The 23,806-nt window shown below is 27.7% G+C and overlaps 1 protein-coding gene across 6 annotated transcripts in view; it reads right to left on the reverse strand.

Moving 5' to 3' along the window:
* The window catches only part of LOC129975129 (homogentisate 1,2-dioxygenase-like), a 55,094-nt gene that overhangs the window by 16,488 nt on the left and 14,800 nt on the right, over positions 1–23,806 (reverse strand). For 2 of the 6 annotated variants that reach the window (XM_056088079.1, XM_056088078.1), the window contains exons 2-6: positions 6,914–6,985; positions 3,763–3,851; positions 2,245–2,350; positions 894–953; positions 609–700 (exon numbers count right to left, since the gene is read on the reverse strand). In XM_056088079.1, coding sequence (XP_055944054.1) covers positions 609–700; positions 894–953; positions 2,245–2,350; positions 3,763–3,851; positions 6,914–6,985 — 419 coding nt within the window. Of the gene's footprint in view, positions 1–608; positions 701–893; positions 954–2,244; positions 2,351–3,762; positions 3,852–6,913; positions 6,986–9,658; positions 10,077–11,898; positions 12,040–13,576; positions 14,141–23,806 lie in introns of those variants that run through there. The other 4 variants (XM_056088074.1, XM_056088075.1, XM_056088077.1 and 1 more) reach the window with 4 other exon arrangements.

The following is a 23,806-nucleotide window of genomic DNA, read 5'->3' on the forward strand; positions in this document are numbered from 1 at the left end:
TCCTTCATTGAAGGCTTTTACCCATTTTGCAACAGTTCTGTAAGGAAAAGCAGATTTTCAGCAAGCCTCTTGAAGCCCTAGATGACATTGTCGTGCTGTACAACCTATGGCACATTCAATTTCTATCCATCTTCATTGTTCTTGTTTTGAAAACATCCTGATAACACTTAGTTTAGATTGCAAGCTAATACAAGGATCAGTTCTTCACGTCACTTCGCATGTGTGTGACGTAGGAAGGACGAGTTTTTTTGCTGAAAGGTAAGGGAGGTATGTAGCTAACATGTGGTATACGTAACATTCTTTGGTTTTGTTGCGTGGCATTTTTACAGCAGTGTTGCCACTATTAAAGTTCCAACCCCCGTATATCAATGCAACTATACACAGATTTTGACTTTCAAAATAAGATAATTAGTGTGATTAAATGGTTAATAAACTATAGGGTAATATAATGTTTAATAAATTACATGTGACAATAATTATCTTATTTAATTTCTCTTTATTTCAACAAAAATATGAAACTTTAAATGCCAAACAAATTAAATGTGGTTTAGTTGAAATCTAAACGCTAAATATAATTCTAAGAGAGCACTTCTTTGTGTATTACTTACTTATCTTCCATCGATACATTACATAAATATACATGAATAGCAACTCCATGCCTTATTTTAGGATCACCAGCTCCGCAAATTGTTTTTATACCCTAGGAAATAAAAATAACTGTACTTCAATTAGCATTCAAACAAGAATTTAAACGTAACATATTTTATTTAAAAACAGAAAAGCATGTACTTTCTCAGTATTAAACATTCTGAAGTAAAAAATTTATATTGTTTCAGTGATTTCATAAAACTGTGAGACTTGGGGGGGGGGGGAGGAATTCAAAAAAAAGTTACCTCTACAAAATCAACTTGCTCCAGTTCTCTTTCTGGAATGTCAAATGGTAGCCACCGCATCTGAAATAATAAAAAAATGAAAACATTAGAAAATATGACTGCAGTGCTGAAAGGGAGAAAAGTAAGAAACAAAGAGAAATGTAATTAATATGATAATACCAATATAAAAATAGATTTATCCAATATCAGTTATGCTTATATGAAGTGGCTACAGAAGCTATGAAAAAAAATTTCTCTGACTTATAGCTAACTAACAGATTAGTTTCCTATAGTCTGTGTAATTTCTGTAGGCATCTGAAGGACACTCGTTTTCCCTACTCTTCAATCTTTCTCCTTCTCTGTTGCCATGGTTTCGACAAAGCTTGTTTCTTTTTTCCACGCCAGCACGTTTCGGGAATGCCTTACCTTCTGAATACCTTAACAGGCGTGTAAAACAAAAAAAGAGTGACACTGTTATCTGCCTCAGCAAGGCAGACAAGCAGTAACAAGATAGAAAATGTGACTATTGAACTGCAGGCAGAAAATACACAAACTACAGCTTTCTCCCTACACAGAATTACTGAATGTGTATTACTGTACTTTATTAAAACATTTTTACAAGTTATTTAGTATTAAAAAATAATATATTTTCAAGAAATTTTTTTGGAAAAATGGAATGAACATTCCAAAAAGCTATCAAAACAGTATATTACATTTCTTACATGGAAAAAACAATATTGGAAATTTTAACAAAACTTCATAAGAAATCTAGGAAAAATTAAAAGCACTTTTTACAACACATATTAAGTTATGTAAAAGTTTGTTAAGTTAAGTTAGTTAAAATTTTGAGCTTGCCCCTGGTTGTTGTTGCTATGGTCATTTTGATGACATTAGGCTTTAAATCCAGAGAAATGATAGTGCAAAATTGCTGATTGTTCATATGCTAGGCAGAAAATGCTCTAATTTTCAATTTTTCCCAAATTTTTATATATTTTTACTTATTTCCCTGACTTTAGCAGATCAATAAATTTTATCGACCACCTGGTCCTTCACCACCCTGTCATATCACCATCTTGTGATGGCTAAACTAAAAATGGCACATGGTCATGAATAGTTAAATAATCCAATTCCCAGCAGATCATTGCATGTCTGAAAATAATTAATATACATGATAAGAACTTAGAACTTACTTTTTCATACAATAGGATCTATATTTACCATAACTGTTTTTTTGTTTTTTTTCAATTTCAGAATTTTTTCTTTCTATAACACTGGGATGCATAGAAACACTTATTCACTAGTCGTTCATAAGATATCTACATTTGCCAAATTAAATCCTTATTAGACTAAAAATATATCTTATATACTGCACCTGGTTAGGATTAGGTTCATTATCGTTCCAATTATGAGTCAGATCTCCACAATTCAGACGTTCAAAAGGGTCGTGAACAACAGATGGTCTTATTCGGTAGAACCATCTGTAAAAAGATGTCAAAATACAGTTCCCAGTCTCACGAAATTTTTACTACATTTTCATTTGGATTACAAACCTTAAGAAAATACATTTTTTTTTTTTTTTAGAATTATTAGAAAAATACAAATTGGAAATTAACTTTTAGATCACATGTAGAAAAACAGATATCTCTTTAAAATGAGAATTTTAATGAATAACAGGAAAGTGCTTTCTCCCTTTACAAGTTTTTAGAAAATGTGATCTGCAATTTCTATCAGTTGTCTGTAAAGTTATCTATTAATTCCTATTTTTACAAACTTAACAAATCACTACAAAACAGGATAATAGCAATATGATAAGGCAGGCAGTAAAATGATGTACAGGAGAATGAAAAATATTAGAGCTGTATAGAGAGAAAACCCTAAAAAAAGTTACTAGTACAACATTTGTTCCAAAGATGCAACCAAAGGAAAAAGTTTGCAGGTACATTATCAATACCATTCATGAAAAAAAAGGTTAAATAAGTAAATTCTCTTTAAATATTAATTTCATATATTAATTAGATATTTTGTTGCAAAAAGAGAATGAATGAGAAGACTTTATAACAGGTGTAGTATTGTTAGTTTTACAAGATAAAGGCACTTTTGGTTATGTTACATTAAATAAAATATCAATAGATATATTTAAAAAAAATAAGTTGAATCCCCAAAAAATAAGTAAATCTGAAACAATTATGTACAAAATATTATATTTGTGATATGCAAGATATAGTTAAGAAATAATAATAATTTAAAAAAAATAGTTACACTTGAATAAACATATACTTACATTCCATTAAGTATGCCAGAATAAAGTTAGAATGCAAGGAACAAAACAAAGCACTTAAACACAGTGACAAAAATTCTACTTTTTTTTTTTTTTTTTTTTTTTTGGAAACGAACAAAGATAAATATGAAGAATTTTAGTAAATAAATCACTCAATCTGGGATAAGTTATATATATATATATATATATATATATATATATATATATATATATATATATATATATATATATATATATATATATATATATATATATATATATATATATATATATATATATAATTGGTGCCATGCATCAAAAAAAAAAAAGCATGAATCTAAAATAATAATAGGAATTCATGTTTTCAAAAATAATAAATGGTTTAAATAATAATTAAGTCAGAAAAAATGAATTTGCTTTATCTTTTTACAATTATATAAACTCTATAAATTATAACTGCAATTATTCATTCAATTATTTGCAAATAATAAGTTTAACATACATTCTAATTATAATAAACTTGACATTTATAATAATAACTTTAATTTCTTGTAAATAATCTGCTTGAATAATTGTAACAATATAAATAGTTAAACGTAATTAATATTAGAATGTAAAATGTATATATATTACGTTCTCCTGTTATATTCTCTAGGTGCTGTAAATGCTGTTCCTGATAGTTGTTCAGCATACAAACCATAAGGACACACTTGTGGATTATTCTGTTAAAAAATATATATATTAGAAATAGCCATAATTAAACATCTCTAAAATATTTTGCATTCATTTGAAGAAAATGAGAAAAAAATATAATCAAACAAATAGGTTATATATAATTATATATATACACTTTTTCTTAAAAAAATTAAAACTTTAATATATTAAAATTATTTAGGGGGTTACAACCCCTGCTCATTTCACTCATTAACCTCCAAGAATGACACTGCTATTCTTCTGAAATCACTAAGTGACAAACAACTCATTTCGCTCGACATATAATTATGCATTTCTGTTAGTAATAAGAAATTACTAATACATTCATTACTAAAAGTAAATTTAAATTATTTGAAATTGTATGAACTGCTAAGATTAATTTTTTGTCAACCACTAAAAAGTAAAACATGACTTTCTAAAATAAATATATAAATTTATACATTCAGAATATATATATAAATTTTTAAAAATTCTAACTATATATATATATACGTTAGAGAACAAAAATATATAATTTTAAGATGTTCAAAAACTAAAATTGAATGTACTTCTTTCTTGTTTTGATAAAATGTGTTTCATTAAAATTGGTCAATAAAATGTTAATAATATCGAAATAATTCCCGAATATCAGTATGAAATTAGTCATATTATTCAGCTTTGGTGAACAACATCTTATCACAAAAAAGATATTAATTATAACTGAGCAATAATCATAGTGCATTCTGAATGGCTAAGTATACTTCAAAATAATGAAATTGATAGGCAATGTTCATGTAGTTCGGAAACTCTGTATGTACAAAAAAAAAAAAAAAAAAAAAAAAAAAAAAAACTTTAAATCTCCATTTTGTTCATTCCAATTATTCTTCTTATGAGTAATTCTTTAAAATTTTCATTAGCCCTAACACCTCATTTTTGACAATTTAAATTCATAATCAAAATTGCTTGTTTTAAGCTTATTTTTTGGTATTTTCCAACACCACAAAAAGTACTATTTCAATTTGTTTATGTAAACAATCTAAATGTGCAAGTAATTGCAAATGATGATTGACAAATTTAACTTGATTTTGCATCCATAAAATAGCTTTACACTGTGGGTTTTACATATATTAACTGTGAGTGTTTTTTTCCCCACACTTTTATCTAACCTGACTTGTTTCATGTTATTAAAAACAAAATTTAATTAATTAATTTTATTTTCCACTTCCTGAAAATTCTCTAGACGTGTGTTCTTAGTGTCAAACTATTTTAACATTTTTAAAACTTATTTATTAGTTAACCAATTAGTTTATTTAAATTTTAATTATTTAGGAAAGATGCAGCCTGTGATTGAATTTCAGAAGTAACTGATTGCAAGTTCCACAAACCTTAAATTGAATTCTAAACTAAAAACTAAACATGGAAAATAATTAAATTTTAAAAATAGTACTTTTCAATATACTAATAAAACTGTGACTTTAAGCACTGCTTTAATTGAATTAATTCTGCATAAGCAACCTTTTAATTGCATACTCCAGTTTGAATGAAGTGGAATACTATTTATATTCAAGGTCACATTAGCATCTTCCTTTTAACAACAGCATGAATTAAATCCATAGAATACCAAATAAGGAATTTATATTTCAGTAAGCCAAAATAATAAATGCAAAGAAATGCTATTATAAACTAAATAATGTATTTATATTTCAACCTGCCAAGAAAATACAGAAGTTTATGTAATGATGTTATAATGAACATTAGATAAATATTTAGAATTCATTATTTATATACAGCATGATAGATATTACTATCTCTAAAATTTGAAAAATCAAAATGCCAGACAGAATGCTGTGGATAATGGTTTTTCACTTAGCCATTGAAACATTATATTAGAATCTGAAATACAGTACACTCCCAAATATCTGGCCTAATGTGGCGCAAGGGCATGCTGGATAACAAAAAAGCCAGATAGGCTGGAGTTCTACGAACTCATTTCTTTGCTTTGAAGACAATTTTTTTTTATTCCAAAACTTACTGTTACAATATGTATTTTCCTCTTTACAATATGTATTTCTTATTAAGTACTAAGCCCTCCATTCATCTCAAATCATGAAGAACATGAATGCAGCCATGTCCAATGAATCATAGAAGCAGCTGCTGGTAACTTGTTGAGTTAAAATAGAAAGCTTTCAAATGATAGTTTATATACTGTACTGCATATTTCAAGAATTTATTAGAGAAAAAGTAAGTTAAAGGATATAAACTACTCACATTTTTGCATAAATTCTATAAAGACTAACTTAAATGCAGAAAACAAACTTAATGTTAACATAAATCATAGGCTCGATTCTTAAGAAAATTGACTCAAATTTATTTTATTTTTTACTGATACATGATGACACATATATGAAAATGTAATCCTAAGATAACAGTCAAAAATTACAGTTTTTAGTTTTTGAAGAAGTCCTTAGTAAATCACTGCTTCTGCATTTTAGCTTGTAGCAGATACCCACTTCCACTTCTTGGCAATGTTACCAACCCTTGCCTTCCTCGTTTCATTACAATAAAAGAAAACTAGGTCGGAATAATATGGTAGCCAGATAGTCGCGAACCAGATATTCGAAAGTGTACTGTATGTATATACACTATAAACAAGTACAGGAATAAAGAATTGCACATAAAAAAAGAAAGGAAGAAAAGAAAAATCTAATGGAATATAAAGAACATTGGTCAACTGTTTAGCAAATTAATTATCAGTAAAATCTTTAACAATGGATCTTAAGAGAGATTTATAGACCCAAAACAATTTTGTTCAAATTTATAAATAATATGGCAATGAAACAGCCTTTAATGCAATAAAGTTTAGAAAATGTAAAACAATAGTATATAATTAATTCCAAACCAAAAACTGAAAAAGATGAAACCTAATTAATTAAATCTAAAAATTATGGATGAATTTTTGTAAATATCTAATATCAAACTAAAATCCCCCAAGCAATATGCATACTAAAAATTTCATAGACACACAGTAACACCATGCATAATTAAAGAAATTGTTCAGAAAGAAAAAAAAAAAAATGCCATAAGAACATACTTGACCCCAAGGCAATGAATTTGCACATCTTGGATCTTCAGAAGTCAGATCACTTCCAAACCCAGATAAATACTAAAAAAAAAAAAAAAAAAAAAAAATGTCAATAATACTTAAAACAGATTGTTTAGGTATAAAATGTTGTTTCAGTCTAAATATACACGTAAACCAATGTTAAATAACTTTATGTTTAAAGAATAACTAGCACCTAAGATTTAAATATATATTTAAAAAAAAGTGGTTATATTCTATTTATCAGCCTGAAATACCTACAATGTTTACTCTTTACTTTTCAGAGCAATTTAGAGACAGTAAATGCCATGACAAATTTTTAAATTTTCGCTCTGATTAAATTAGCATTTTTCTTAATAATTTCAATCAATCATATGAATTGCTGTTTTATATGATATCAGTAATAAAATTAAAAATATTTTCACTGCATATAATGATATATATTTAAAAATAAAGTGAGGGTATGTTTTCATAATAAAATCATAATCATCAATTCATATCTACAATAACATTAATTTATTTATTAATATATATTAATTCTAAAATCAATGACTGTCTTCACTTTAAAACATATAAATAACATTTTTTTGACTTGAGTAAACACTCATTCATCTATACTTATAATAAAACTGAATGCAAGTGTGTGTGTATAGGTGCTCTACAGGCCAGACCGTTTGAAATACAGCAACCAAATTTGGTACATGTATACCTTAGAGGTCGGAAATATGCACCTCAGAGCGATTTTTTAAATATTTAATTAATTAAAAATTAAATGACATTTCAGCATTTTTTCACTTTAACTTTCGAAACTATTACAGCATAAAACAGATTTTTACTTCATATTGAAGTTCAAAAAATAATCTTTTAATGATACTAATGTTTTAAACAGTAAATAATATTTTTAATGAAGTTTTAAAAAATAATTTAATCATATATTTCAACAATTTATTTCGCAGAAAATAAAAACAAATTTTAAGCTGCATGAGCATGTTATACTTGAATGGGAAAAAATTACTGTATCAACGTGTCCCCATCATATTGACAAGCTCAAATTAAAAAATAAGTTAACTATCATTGCAAATTAAACATAAGAAAATGTAACTTTTAGCACATGTCTGTATGAAATGAAATATATTTTTTGAAAAGTAAATAGAAGGACATATTTTCTACGATCTTTTATAATACCTACATTACTCATCCAATCAAACAGTTTTATTAAAGGCAAATATGGTTTAATGTGTACAAGATATTTACTCTAATCAGAGAAAAATAGCTAATTTGTAAACCTTTAGAAATAGACAAACATCAGTTAGAAAATGGTCTAAATGAAATAAATATTTTATGTAAATTAAATGAATAAATGTTGATAAATTACGAATTTTAAATTTTTACATATATCATCTGCCCTGTGAATCATATTTAACAAAATATTCTTGAAACACAAATATCTTAAATTAAAAGAGTTGCACTCCAATCAACTAAATAAATCACTAAAGCTGACCGATTTATGAGATTTTCAATATCATTACTATGTAAAAACAGGAGATTTTAGATAACTTCATCAACTGTTTTAAAGAAGCAAATCATTTCCAAGGTTTTTCAAGAGTAATGGGCTTATTGATAATGTGGATTGGCCAGTGGGTTTTGAAAATGTTGATTGATCTAATATTGCAATATTCAAAACATAATAAATCGGTCAGATTCAGTAGCAGAAGATAGAAATGTTTATTTGTTTATTCAAAAAAATGGAGTGTCAAGAATATTCTTTGAAACATTATGAAAATTATTCTGTAGTGCACATAAGACTTCAATGCTGAATGACTCGGCTTTCAGTTCTCATATTTTTTTTAAAGACATGCTGGGATTCAGTAAAGAAGTCTTTATATTAATTGTACTTTCATCATTATTTATAAGCTATTTTTTTTTCTTAATGCAGTATGTTTATGCAAGCAATAATATTTTCAACTTTTACTTTCAAAGATTTCAAAGAATAAGTCTGTCGCACTTCGGTTTTCATAGTTTTTTTATATGTAATAACATTCTCCCTAATTATAAAAGATGATTTTTATATACATGTTTCAAGTGCTAACATCCATTTAATTTAAACAACTTCCAAATACCTTGCAATTAATGCTCATATTAGTTTTGCTGCTTTTACAGATATCAAATAAGTATTCATTTTACAAGTACTTTTTATCAATTCATAGTTTTTTAGTTTACCAATTATAAAGCTAATAGTATGCAATTCAGATACAAATAAAATTAAGTTTATATAACACTAGGAAAAGATTAACATAAAAATTATAGTAGCCTTTCTGTGCAAGAGATTCATATTTTAGTTTAGCAACTAATTAAATAAAAACAAAGACAGCAATTTTAGCATTTTCAGATTATCCTTAAGCCATAGCAATTGGAAAAAACAACCTTAAATTTTCATTAATATATTACAATTCAATAAGAAAATTGAATATCTCTAATTGGAAAGCATTACACAGAGACAAACAGCTACATCCATCAGAAGTTCAAATGGTTTGTAAAAGAATGAAACAGATAACTCATTCTTTTAAAACTGAAATCAAAATATAAATTAATATAATAGGAGACTAGTAGAGAATTTAAATATCATAACAGCTTTAAATAAACACATCACTATTTTAACACAAAAATGTTGAAGATGAGGAAACAGAAATATGGAACTGAACTGCTCAAGCTCAATGATTTTATTCTCTCTTTCACCTTTACTTCTGTAGTTGCTTGCTGACATTCCTGATCATTAAGCACCCACACAAGCATTGGTTGATTGGCTTTTGAAGAACTATTTTCTACTTCAATGCTTGAAGAGTCAAAATTCTGTAATGATTTAATATGTTTTCTAGTTTGAGAATGTTTGATAAGTTCACTTTTTCCAGCCACTAGCTCTTGGTTACAAGACATGCATCGGGCTAGGGTTGGATCTTCTGGATGACGAGCCAACCAGCCCTTGAATTTTTCCTCATCTGTCCATTTGTCAATGAATTTTTGTTTTCGCCAAGGTTTTTCATCTGTAGGAAGAAGGCGTCCTCGCCAGGTCTTTTTGGTTAGAGGCTTTTTTTCCTTAAATGCTTTTCGAGAGACAAGGGTCATCTCCTTTCGAGGGACAAGGGCCATCTCCATGCTGAAATAAAAATAAAAGATCACAATGATAATGCATTCCCATACTTGTTATAATGGGAAGTTTTTGAGAATTTTTTTAAAAACATTTTCTGGGGCCAATCATTTTCTTTCACATTTAAATAAAACTAATCATGTTAAAATGAAATTCAAGTGTGTTTCACAAGAATGAGATGACAGGGTTGCCACTCAAATCTGGAAGAAAATTCCCTGTATTTTCCTTGTATGTATGTTCAAGATGCAAAGAAATATGCGAATAGCACTCATGTGCAAGTTATAAAACAATATAATTTTAAAGAGTGGAAAAAGCAAGGAAAGGAAGCAACAATTTAACATTATTCAAAATAATATATTAAAAGAAGGTTTATATTTGCATAAAAAAAAAAAAATCTCTTCATTTATTATCTAGAATTTAACAAGAAAAAATTTATATATTAAGGGTGATGATATATTACCTATCATGATCTTTAACTGTAAATCATACAAAATTAAGGACTCAGGTGAAATAAAATACAAAATCTTTTGTTATAATACAATTCATTTAATGTTTAACCTTAACGGGGGGGGGGGGGGAGATTTTTTATTTATTTATTCATTTTTGCCAATTCTTGTATTTGGACATCAATTTCTGCAGATTTTTCAGCCATCAGATTCATGGAGCTAATCCTTAAGAAATACAGTTTGGTATTTTTGTACGGCCTAACATGCATTTTAAAACGATTTCATTTTCAGTGAACATATATGAAGATATTTCTGCTATATCATTGAATGACTTAAACAACGAATGTGACACAATACATTTTAATGCTCATAAAAAGTGAGGTTTAAATGGTTGTTCTTTAACTAAAAAGTTCGAAATCGGTTTATTTTTGGGCATTAAATTAGATATTTTCGGATTCGACATGTCATCTTTCCCTGCATTCCTATTAGATACTAAGTACAACATCAATGATGACACTTTTCAACTGACAGGCTTCTTGTATGTTTTCTTCTCTTTTGACATAACTATTTTCTTCTCTTTTGGCATAACTATTAAGTGCCTTTTTTCCTATATTACTTAAGCATATTATCTTCTTACAAAGCAAGCAGTATGCAACAAATAGATTTTTCCAATTTGTATTTAATATGGAATTTGAGTAGTTCATTGTTGAAAAAAAAATTCTCAAATATAATTTTTAAAAAACTCAGTTTCTCAAGTAATGAGCAAACCATTTGACAAACTCAAGTACAGTAGATCAAACACTATCACACTTCTTCTGCAGATTGAATGAACCCAGCAGAGAAATATATCTTATTCTTTCATGCATTTACAAAGTCCCACGTATGTTCATTAACTGCAAATGGAGAATCTCACAGAAAAAATATATGTCTTGAAAATCGAAACTGGATTGATCTATACAAAAAAAGGGGGGAGTAGAAAAAGGGTTAGTTTCTGTGTTACATAATCGCAAATGGTATTGTTTTGTTTTTAAAGGCTGTGACTATGATCTTTATTCTTGCAGTCTTTAGAGATCTGCATATTTTAAATAAGAAGAAAAAAAAAAAAAAAAAAAAAAGAAATCCCTTGTATTTTGCCAGTTTTTATGGAAATTTTCTTGCATTTCCCCTGTTTTTTCTGTCAATTTTTAAATTCCCTGTGTTTTTCAGGTTCTTCCGGTGGCGTGGCAACCCTGGATGACTAAACTGATGGTTAAGCAAATAAATTATAAATTGACTAGGTAATTATATAGTGACAAATAAATGAAAATATAAATTAGTATTTCTAATATGTACTTTATGATCATGATTTTAATGCAATTTTTGTTCAGGGACTATATTTTACACACCTTTCATTCCCGTCTTTATCTGAAGTATTCGTGTTCTGTGCAGGAAAATTATTTGAGGGACAAAGAAGGCCATTTTCTTCAACAGTGTTTCGATTACTATCCAATTTTCCACACCAAGATGAAACATAGTACAATTCGGGGCTAAAAAATTTTAAAGATTTAACATTATTGATCAATTTCAACAAAAGAAAAATTATATTACCATGCTCTAAAAATAAAAAAAAAAGACTAATATTTAATTTCTAGAAATGTTATTTAATACCAGAATAAAGTATAAAAATAATGCATTAAATTATTAATACAAATAAACAAAACAATTTCTGTAACATATCCAAAAATATCAAATAAACAAGAAAACTAAATTTATTTTCTATTTTAAAATTTTTGTAGACTGTTATATTTTAACATCATAATATCAATGGCAGCTATATTATCAAAATAATTTTCATTTTTTTTTAAAAAATTATTTTATTTTTTATAATTTATTAAAATTGCTCATAGGGAAAAGAAGATAAGGAAAATTTATTAATTGCAACAGAAGAGTCAGAGAACAAATGAATAACAGACTCAGGAATAAAAACCAATATTAAAAAAAAAAAAAATGGAATAGTCTGACAAAAAAAAATTGCCATAGATGATTATTTAAAAGATCAAGCTATTTCAGAAATACTGATTTCAATCATATCAAATTTCAATATATTATCTATGGTAATAAGAAAATAATGATAATTAGGAATTAACAGTTTAATGGACAATTCTAAATTATGAAAACAAAAAGAAAGAAAATAATTCCAGGACATCCACATACAAAAGAACTGTCATTCAAACTGCACTTTCAATTAATTTAATTTTACCTTGATATTCATTAATTTTTTTTTATTTAAATAGTACACCTTATGTATAAAATATGCTTTCATTTTGTACAACTTCTAAAATTCTAATTGGCACTGTCTGTTTATAAAATTATTTTACATACAATTTTATCAAATAATATTAACTACATTCAAGCATAAAATATTACTGGAGGTAATTTAATATCTGCAAATTTAAGAAACATCACAAACAGTAATGAATGTCAATAAAAATTTTAGAAACTGGATATTTCTTTTTAGATGAAAAGCTTGGAAACAAAATTTGCCCAAGGAACATCAAAAGTATTCCCCCTCATAAAGTTAGTTTTCTTAGAAAAGAATGAAACAGTGCAATACAGTTCCCAAGATAAAATTGCACATAAATCAAGCTATAAATTATCTTTCTATAATACAATTCAAAAATTATTAAAATTTAAAAAAATCACAGCATTTTATAAAAATTCAATATAAATTATTCATTTGAACTCTCTTCAATAAGCAAATATCATGTGAAATGCATGGTTTTTGAAGTAATGAGGTTCAAAATAACTATATGCTTATTTTACCTTTTATGTAAATGACAATTATGAGCCACCTGATTTTTAAAAATATAAATATGATGCAAGATTGTATTTTCAATTCAATGGAATCCCACGCTGAAAGCATATATCAAAAACATATTTATAACAGTAAAAGCAATTATAAATGACAACCGATTTTGACATCATCGCGTCTGAAAAACAAACTCATTAATATCACTTCAAATTTTAAAATAAATTAATAATTTTTCAGGAAAAAAATAAATACAATATTCAAAATATGCTTACTTTGTTTCCATGCCAGTTGAAGCATTTTCTTCCGTACAAGCAGTTGATTCTTTGAGTACCGTGTATGTTAAGACATGATCCGGATCAGGGGAGTCGACACTACTGCTGGTTCCTGTGATCCCGTCCATGTCAACTTTTGCATTTACGTACGGGTATAAAGACATTTGAGTCCATTTGAATTTTCAGGCATGATATACCAGGAGACGGGATAACAACATTAAACTTGGTAACAATTTCAATCAACAAGCGCCATAACATTACACTCAAACAAACATTTTGACATCATTGCCATTCGTGGTTTGAAAAATGTTGATTCAAAAACTAAAATGCATGAAGTCGGAAAAATCAGCAGTTTCAGAAAGAAGAGGAAATCTACTTAATGTCATACTATACCAGAAATATATAATCGCAGCATTTTGAAGTTGTAGCAATCACATTATCAAGTATATGAGTTAGAGTAAAGGGGTTTGTATACTTAAAATGACTTGTTACAAATGCATGTTTCCGCTTTTCACCCAACAATCACTAACTTACAATTCTTTCGAAGAATCTGTGCAGATATTTACAAGTTCTTAGAAAAAAACGCAGACCACTTTGCAATCGATGCGCATGCACTCATCTGATATCTCTTATCAGAGGTCATGTCATTTTCTTCAGATGTCCAGAATGAAATAAGAAAAGTGCGCGTAAGTTGAAGGACAGCACAATCATTCTAAATTCGTTTGACTCCAAAAACATATCTTGCAAAACTGAATTTTTCTGCCACCTTCGCCAATGGATATATCAGCTCCATATTTCCATTTTTGAAATGAATACTAATAACTATAATATTCAGTTATCAACTCAAGAAAATAGGAAGCTGGACACTGATGGAAGGAATTCTGATATTTTCATCATTTTTTACGCGAAAATTGAATTAGTTTTCCAGATACAATGGATCTAATTCAAGAGATATCATATCGAAGTAGCACACTTAATTGTATAACAATATAAAATTTGAAAAAAAAAATTGTATAATACTTTTTTACGAAATTGGAATATTATAAAATAAAAGATAATTAATAATACTCAGCATCGTGTCCCAATACTGTGAAGCATACTTTGCTGTATTGTACACCGTAATTAGGTTCATATGATTATTCCAGAAAATAAGCCTATCAACTTAGTACAGTCAAATTAAAATTTTCAAAGAAAATTTTTGATTCGTGTATAGCATCTTTCGGTTATTTTTAATTAAAATTCGCAATTTTTCGTTCATAGTACCATTTTCCTCGCACTATTTGAAATTCAAACACCGCAAGGTACATCTTATTAATAAAGATAGCAAGGACACATAAAACAAGGCGTGAAGAATACGATATGAAAGATAAAGACAGCCATATTAACAAATATTCCGCGGAATCACAGATCAGAAGAGAACAAAAGACTGAAACTAAGATTCGAACACATGCAATTCGACTAGCGACCTCTTCAAGAGTTTGCGCATTTCTGAATAAACTGTAAGAAGTTCGGATGCCATTCGTCTCCCACAATTAATTTTATATATTTCTACCCATTAAATTAATTTAATACAGGTTTGGAATGCAGTTAAAGAGTTTGCAATTTTCGCTCATAACTTGCTGCGTCAAGTGAGTCTGACGACTTAGGTTGTGGATAGATGGCGCCACAACAGCTGTAGAAGGTTGCGTGCTTAAATCATGTCCGGGTCACCAATGTAGCTGATTGGTATGAGTGTGGATAGAACCTGGCATTTTGTGGTTCGCAGCCGAGTAACATGACCACGATACAAAAGCAATTGCTCGGGTAGCGTAGCTGTTAACTGGCTTATAAGCTTTCACCACAAACTCATAACTAAGATTTTTTTTTCATTGGAATAAACTGAAGTTATTTCAAAGTATTGCTTTTAAAAATATGGGTTAGTATAGAAAATATTATTTTTCAGAAAGCATTTATAGTTTTTCGGGTTTAATGTATTTTATGATAATTAAAATTGGAACCCTAAAAACTGAAAGTGAAATAGAATTCCCTGTCAAAAATGGATTGCTCATCGCAACTTACGATAGTTTGCTTCGACAGAATAATTTTCGAGCAAAGAACTTTTCAAAAGCAAATTTTTTTGCAATTGTACATAGTTAGAGCTTTTAAAATTAACATTATTTTTAATAAATAAGTAACAAACAAAAGAATTTTATTTAAAAAAAACACGGTATTTTTAAAATATTTGGACTAAGGATATGTATAAATGCATTCAGAGTTTTACATAAAACACATAAAAATGAATAATAAATTGCAATGCGATATTTTTAATTTTTAATATTGCCATATTTACTGATCCGAATCTAGACCATCGTTGTTAAATTAAATAATATTCTTGATAATGCATTTGATTTTCTTCTTTATAGTAAAATATATCAATTTTGTTTCTCCTCAAAGATTCCCAAGATAGAAGAAATTACCAGTAACGAGTAAAAATAGAAGGTTCTGTACTGGTAGTTTATATATGTTTAGATACTGTGCTGCACGTTTCAAGAATTTATTAGAGAAAAAGTAAGTTAAACGATACTCAATTTTAACGTGACTTCTGTAATTTCCACTGTGGTATATCTAAAAAGGCATTAATCACACACCAAGAACAATTTACGAATACTGTTCGCACTGCAGTTAAAATCAGGAAAACAGCGGCAACAATTAAAATTGGAACCCTAAAAACTAAAAGTGAAATAGAATTCTCTGTCAAAAATGGATTGCTCATCGCAACTTTCGATCGTTTGCTTCGACAGAATAATTTTCGAGAAAAAAACTTTTAAAAAGCAAATTTTTTTGCAATTTTATATAGTTAACGCTTTTAAAATTAACATTATTTTTAATAAATAAGTAACAAACAAAAGAATTTTATTTTAAAAAATACGGTATTTTTTTTAATAAAATACTAAACAAAGTGCAGAATGCTGCTCTTTTCCTATCAGAATTTGTATTTTGCTCACGGCACGTAGGTGTATCGTAGCAGACGCCCGCTCCCAATGCCTTGGCAATGTTGCCTTCCTCATTTAATTACAATAAAAGAAAACTAGGCCGGATATTCGCGAATCGGATACTCTAGTGTGTATTGCATAAAGTATCACAATCCATTGATATAAAACACTATAAGGCAATTCGAAAATACTTTTATTAGAGGGAAAGCAATGTTGTAAATAATTCTATATTTTTGTTTCTCAAACATTACAATTAATCATCATAACATAACTCCATTTCAACGTAAGGGTTTAAAATTGGTACATTAGAAACATATTTATTGTACAGAAACAAAACATATAATACATTGTACACTTTTCTAAATATATACAATTTATATAAAATGTGGATTATTTGTTTTGAATGATATATAGAACATATTAAAGAATATATAAGAATACAATATTAATCATTTATAGAATGTTTGAAAAATATAGATTTCTTCATATTTATCATCTTGTGCTGCGTTTATGTTACACACTTATATAAAGCACAAAACATTACAGATTTAAAAATTAGACAATAGTAAAATTACCTGTTCTAAATACAAAACAAATTAATAAATCAAGTTAATTATTTTGACAATCACACTTCACAACGAAAATTAAGGCGGTAGTATAGTAAATACAACAGCAAGTAAATAGCGATAACATAATAACATTTTAATATGTTATCAAAATAATGCAGAAATAATGCATTTAACAAAAACGAATATTTATTCCAATAAAAATAACATAAAATGTGAATAAGGTATTCAAATAAAGGGAATTAAAAAGTAAAATAATTTAATTACAATACAATGGCTTCATGTATAATTAATAAATTAATGCAAAAAGATCCATTAAGAAACTTTAAACAGAAAAAATTTAATTTAATGCCGTAGACTGTAATTTAAATAAAGAAATGCTTATCACAAACCAAAGGTTAGATAATTTTTTCATAGATCAGAAAGATAACTGTTTGATTTTAACTACATAAAAAAAAATTTTTTTTTAAACCAAATTCTATTTATAAAATCAAAATTTTTAAATAATAATTTGATACACTTTTTTTTTTATCAAATTACAATCAGATGTTTGTAGAACAGAATTAAAATTGATTTTTAGTTTTGATTTTTTTTTTATTCAAAAATATGCTGAAAATTATGTTTTCAATTTCTTTCCAACTGTACTATTTATCAAATGAAATACAAAAATAAAATATTTTATTAATTTAGTACTTTTATTTTCAGCACATATCGAATTATTCCCATTAAATTTATGAAAATTATTCAGTAATATGATATCACAATCATTCAAACAAAAAATGGAAACTAAACATTTATATTACGGCATTTTCTCTTCATAATAATAATAATAATAAGTTGTTGTTGTTTTTGAAAAAAATTGTAAATTTTATTTTGAATTTAAATGCAGATAGAGAAATAATTATATTGCGGCTTGATTTAATACAACGCAGAATATGGTGTTAAATTTAAATATATGAATATATTTAGAATTTTTTAGGAAATTTGACCCATTTTATTTCTTTACTGGGGCTCAGTGAGCATTGTGCAAATGTTGAAAGGCATTTGGAAGAAATATTTTCGGTCAAATAATATCCAAATTTACAATTATCTATTAAATAAATTTTGCCTTATTAGCTACTATTCCACAGCAGAAGAAGAATTTGTTTTCAAATGATTACGTAAAATATATCACAATTATAAATTTAGATGCAATATGAATAAGAATATGGGACTTCATAATCTATTGTTTGCCAACGGAACCCTCCGCGCTTGTGCGCATGCGTTAGGATGGGTTAATTCGTCAAAATAGAGGTGAGAGGAAAGTTGAAAGGAGTAGATGATTACATTTAATAATAAAGTAAAATGGGATTACTCGCGGGTTGAATTAAAATAAAACGGCCAGAAAGGACATATACGTGTAAAAAAAAATGGACATTAAAAGTATCTAATAGAACGGAATCAAGGTCAAAGAATGATAAAAAATTCCAGAAATGCGCTCATCCTTCCGAATCTTACCCCTTAGTGAGATAGAATCATTGAAAAGTGGTCCTCACAGGATACTGAAACGAAAAGTATTCAGGATACATAGCAATCCTATGTCGACAACAAATTCTGTACTTTGCGCAACCTTGTTCATAAAAAAAATTTTCCGTTCACTTTCTTTAAAACATGAAACGAATGAAAGAAAAGAGTCAAATGGAAGGAAGGAGAAATAAGTGCTAACAAAAAATATGAAGAGAAAAACATCAAATTAATAAATTATTTCAAATGCAGAGAAATTTAGAAAGGTTGGTAATTAGATATAAAAATGATAAGAAATATCTATTAATAAATGAATAATATTTCTTAAGGCAAGCGATTAAAAAGAATTACTGTTACATTTTTAGTAAAAACAATCTTATCAATCATCGATTTCCGGTGTTTGTAAGACGATTCTTTTTTGCTAGAATGAGTGTTGCTGTTATTGAGAAGATTCTGCTTCTTCTCCCCCCCCCTGAAAAATGTCGTCATGTCATTTTCAATAATGCAAGATCGCTTAAATTAGCAAATATAATATTCATAGAATTGAAATAGTGAGCTTGATATCTCCGCTCTATGATAATATCGCAGTAATCTTCAAACACAAGTGAAAAATTCTAATCGCATTGAGCTTTATATGCCAATTAAATATTTAAATGGAAAATTTTTCTCTAAAGATTTTTTTTTCATTTAAATCTAACGAAAATCCATAGCAGCAATTCAAGCAGAAAAAATAACAGTTTTTTTTTTTTGTTCTTAAATATATAAGGAATTATTAAAACAACTACAGTTAAATAAACCGTTTTTCAAAATTATTGAAATTCCACTATACAGCAATCAAATTATGAAAAAATTAAAAACAAGAACAATTATATTTGATGTCTAATATTTAGGCATCAAATATCGCTAAATATAAATAATACATTTTTTTATGTCTTCCAATATCTGCATACATGTTTGTATAATTTTTTCAATATCTGTGTACGTGTTTGTATTATCTAATATATAAAAAGGAATTTTTGTTTGTTCATATTTTATGCGCGGCTGCACCGGTCATCCGATTGCGTTAAAATTTTGTCAATTTATTACTTGCACTTGCGTGAAGGTTATAGATATAGTGCAGTTATTATATCTAATATTGAACCAAGAAAATCCACGTTTTACACATGGTCAGTTAGTTATATTAAGGTGACCATTTTTTTTTAACCTGAAACCAGGACAACCTGAATTTTGACCAGCCACGCCCAAATTTTATAAATTTTTATCAAAAATTCACCCAACGGCCAACCTGTATACTTAAGTAAATAAAAAACTTTTAGATATCAAAAAATGTTGTGTTTATTGAAGCACAAGAAATGTGATAACTAAAATATGATTTTACAATATAAAAATAAAACATAATAAACATAACATAACATGATAAGCCATACCTAATATAATAACATAATAAAACATAAGGGGTTATTTAATTTAGTTTGTTTTTTTATATTTTTCTGAGGAATGAATTGCTTTTAACAAATTTTTGTTTTCCTGTATATTTTCATAGAATTCCATACAGATTGCATTTAAATTATTTTTGACAATCAACAAGGATTTCAAAGTTTTCACTTTCAGTTGGGTTTTCTCGCTAGTCCAGATGTTGTTTAATAAAGAAAAATCCCATTCGGTCGGTGCATTAGTTCCTGGCATACAGAGGCAATACTCTACCAATTTGCCAATATTATTGGATACATCATTTTCTTTAAAGGCTTTAAAAATTTCAATCCACCTATCTCGTGGCGGTCCTGTGCATGCGACACCTGACGATATCACATGGAATTATCAGGGTTGCCACTTCTAATTTTATTATTTTTATTTTATTACTTTTTTTGTTTTAATGTTTTCTAATCTAAAACCAGTACTTTTCATGTACTGGTTTTGTTTAATGACTAACCAGGACTTATGCCCTGAAAACCAGTACTGTACTGGTAAAATCAGTATGAATGGTCACCTTAAGTTATACGTTAGATGCTCACGAGTCGAACAGCCAAGAAATTTATTGACTATAGATTTATAGAAGACTATATATATATATGTGTGTGTGTGTGTAATGCTTTTTGAAATATATATATATATATATATATATATATATATATATATATATATATATATATATATATATATATATAATGCTTATTGCATCCTGTCGGCTCAATAATATGTAACATATTTTGATTGAAGTAGAATGCAGGTTCGAAACAGTGAAGAGACTTGGTATTTTTAATTACGTTTTATTCTATTCCGAGTGGCAGGCATGATTATATACAAGAAAACGCAACGCAACGCAACGCAGCGCAGCGCAGCACACACAGAAGTAAGAAAAGGGAAAAAAATGGCCAAACAGATGATCACTAGCCTTATATAACATTGGATTTCTGGCCAGGCGCCAATTCAATACACGTGTGACCTTTGACACCTTTTGAAGGGTAAAAGTATCACTTTCATTTAATACGTAGTACTGATGGTGTTAGTATGGTTAGACGATGCTGTTTAGTATGTATTTATTATTAATATATATATTATTAATCTATTAACAAATAATACGCTGGATTTTAATAAGGAAAATCATTTGCCCCATTAAAACTGAATGTAGCATCAATAAAAGATTAAAATGCCACCGAAATTATTACGATAATATCATTTGGGAGTTGCACATAGACCCCTGCGATGCTTGAAAACTTACATTTTGCTCTGCATTTTACCATGCACCCCCTCCTCCTCCATATCGAAAAACCCATAACAAAACTAAATCCCCAATTATGATTTCAGTATGATGAATATGCGATCAACCGCTATCATTATAAGTCATTGTTAGACATTTAAAGAAAAACCATTCGAAAGTTATTTTCGGATCCGAATTTTACGGCCCTTGTGTTGTTTTTCCAATCCCGTTCCATGATCTCAATGAAAGTAAACAAACCGATGATTCCAACCCAACCTTTTTGCGAGTTTTGTGGTTGGCAACATATCGCAATGCAAATCGAGCGACTATTTTAATTTCGGCTCGTGTCGTAGTTTTTTAGAGAGGAGAAGGATATGGAATATGAGAAATGTGTTTTTAGCTCTAAGAGAGAGAGCGTCGACTTTTTGGCTATGCAACTGTATGTTGCTTCAACATTTTAACTACGCCGATTAGTTATTTTAGACGGTTCGAATCTGAGGTCTGGTAATGTTGATTTAAGTTTTTATTATTCAATTTATTATTTTGAGTGCTCCAGTGACGAGCACATTGATTTTATTCTTGATTTTTAATAAAAGTCGTTTTTTAAGAAACTGCTTTCATCTTTATGCCTTCTTGACACAAAAATTTCACTGCTTGCTTTACTAAAGTTTGGGTTAGTTTACCCTAAAGTATAACAGAGTTCATTATGAGCCTAGAAGGTTAACAGTTGGTTATAGGCCCAGAAGTTTAACAGTCATTGCATTAATCGCCATTGCTTAGACGGTTAAAATCAGATGTGATCAAAGGCCTTATATATATATATATATATAAAATCTATCGCGATAGTTAGAAAAAGATTTTTACTTCATCCAGGGTCCTAGTGCGTCAAGCCTTAAAGATATCCGACTAGATTCGGTGACGAATTTTGAAGAAATGATACATGAATGTTTTTTATTGTGCCAAATATTTACAACACATTTGAAAGGTCACTTATAAGAAGGAAAAACACACTCATTGTCTTTAGTTTTCGGATAAACTGCTTATTTAATGAAAATTTAGCAACATTTTCAATGTTAAGAGAAACAGAGTAAGTTAAAAAAATAATGGAAATATTTAATTTTTATTTCACCTATACATAGCTCAAACTACATAAAATGTAACAGATTACAAGATAGAAATTATTTTAATAAATAAAAATGTTATGAGCATTTGAAGTTGCCGCTAATGAGTTTTTTTTTTTTTTTTTTTTTTTTTTTTTGTCGAAATTTGTCTATGTTTTAAACTTAAAGTGTCTGTAAAACATGTCTAAACGAAGCTATCTTAAAATCCACGGTCTACCACACCCTCAAATATTTTGGATACATGCGTACCAAATTTCATGAAATTTTATTGAATTGATTTTGAGATATCGCAGTGAAATATTCATTCATTAGAAGATGCATTTATATGTTGTACTTGTAAATTAATTCATCCAAATGCGCTGGAAACAAATGTAATTTTCACGCTTTTTTAACAGAAATGCCAAAAATAAGTAAGTAGTAGGTAGAGAATTAATATAAACATATGAAATAATTTTTTGGGGGAACCTTAGGGTAAAAATAGAATAAATCGCTCATTTTCGGTTAAAAATGCCACTGTTTCCATTTCATTTTTATTTGTTGTGTATTATTGAAACTACTGTATCTATAGTTCTTTCTTACATACATTGAAAACAAAGTTTGTTTTAGAATCTACGAATTTTTAAGATCATTAAAATCAAGGATTTTATTTTCAGATCATTAAAAATTAAAATTCTTCTGGAAAAACCTTTTTACAATCTAATTCAGACCCGTCATTATATTGCCACCAACAGGATTTAAATTTTATTAAAATCATTGTTATATATATATCAATCATATTTCGTGTCAATCAGAAATCTGAAAACATGCTCGTGAAGAAACGATAATGAAAACACATAAATGATATTATAAATTGATTTTACATTAGCTTTTAATTCATCCAAGCCCACACAAATTCACAATGGAGTAAAAAAAAATACATATATAAAAATTTAAGATTCAAATAGTTAATTTAAACTGGGAAAACTTAATTTTTTTGTGCTGTGTATTTCATTTGTAGTAAAAAAAAAAAAAAAAAAAAAAAAAAGGCAACTCTTATATTGTATTATTTTCTAAGAAATTTTTATTTATATTAAAATTTTTTATTGATATCATCAACATGATGACTTTAACATAAAATAAATAAATATTTCTTTATGTGAATAAATAAAATAATAAAAGATTCATACACTAATGCAAAATAAAATAACCAAAACGTTTGAATAATTGAGGCAAATATTCTATTTGATGAATCATATTTCATAACAACGTTGTTCAGTTATATGTAAAAACAAATGTCGATCGAGAGGTTCTATTTCAAACAGAAAAATATACGCAAATTTGTTCGAAAGTCATTTGTTCAGATTCTAATGTTATTCAAACAATTTTGAATG

The sequence above is a fragment of the Argiope bruennichi genome, chromosome 7 (assembly GCF_947563725.1).
Source record: "Argiope bruennichi chromosome 7, qqArgBrue1.1, whole genome shotgun sequence".
Classification (NCBI taxonomy): Eukaryota; Metazoa; Arthropoda; class Arachnida; order Araneae; family Araneidae; genus Argiope; species Argiope bruennichi.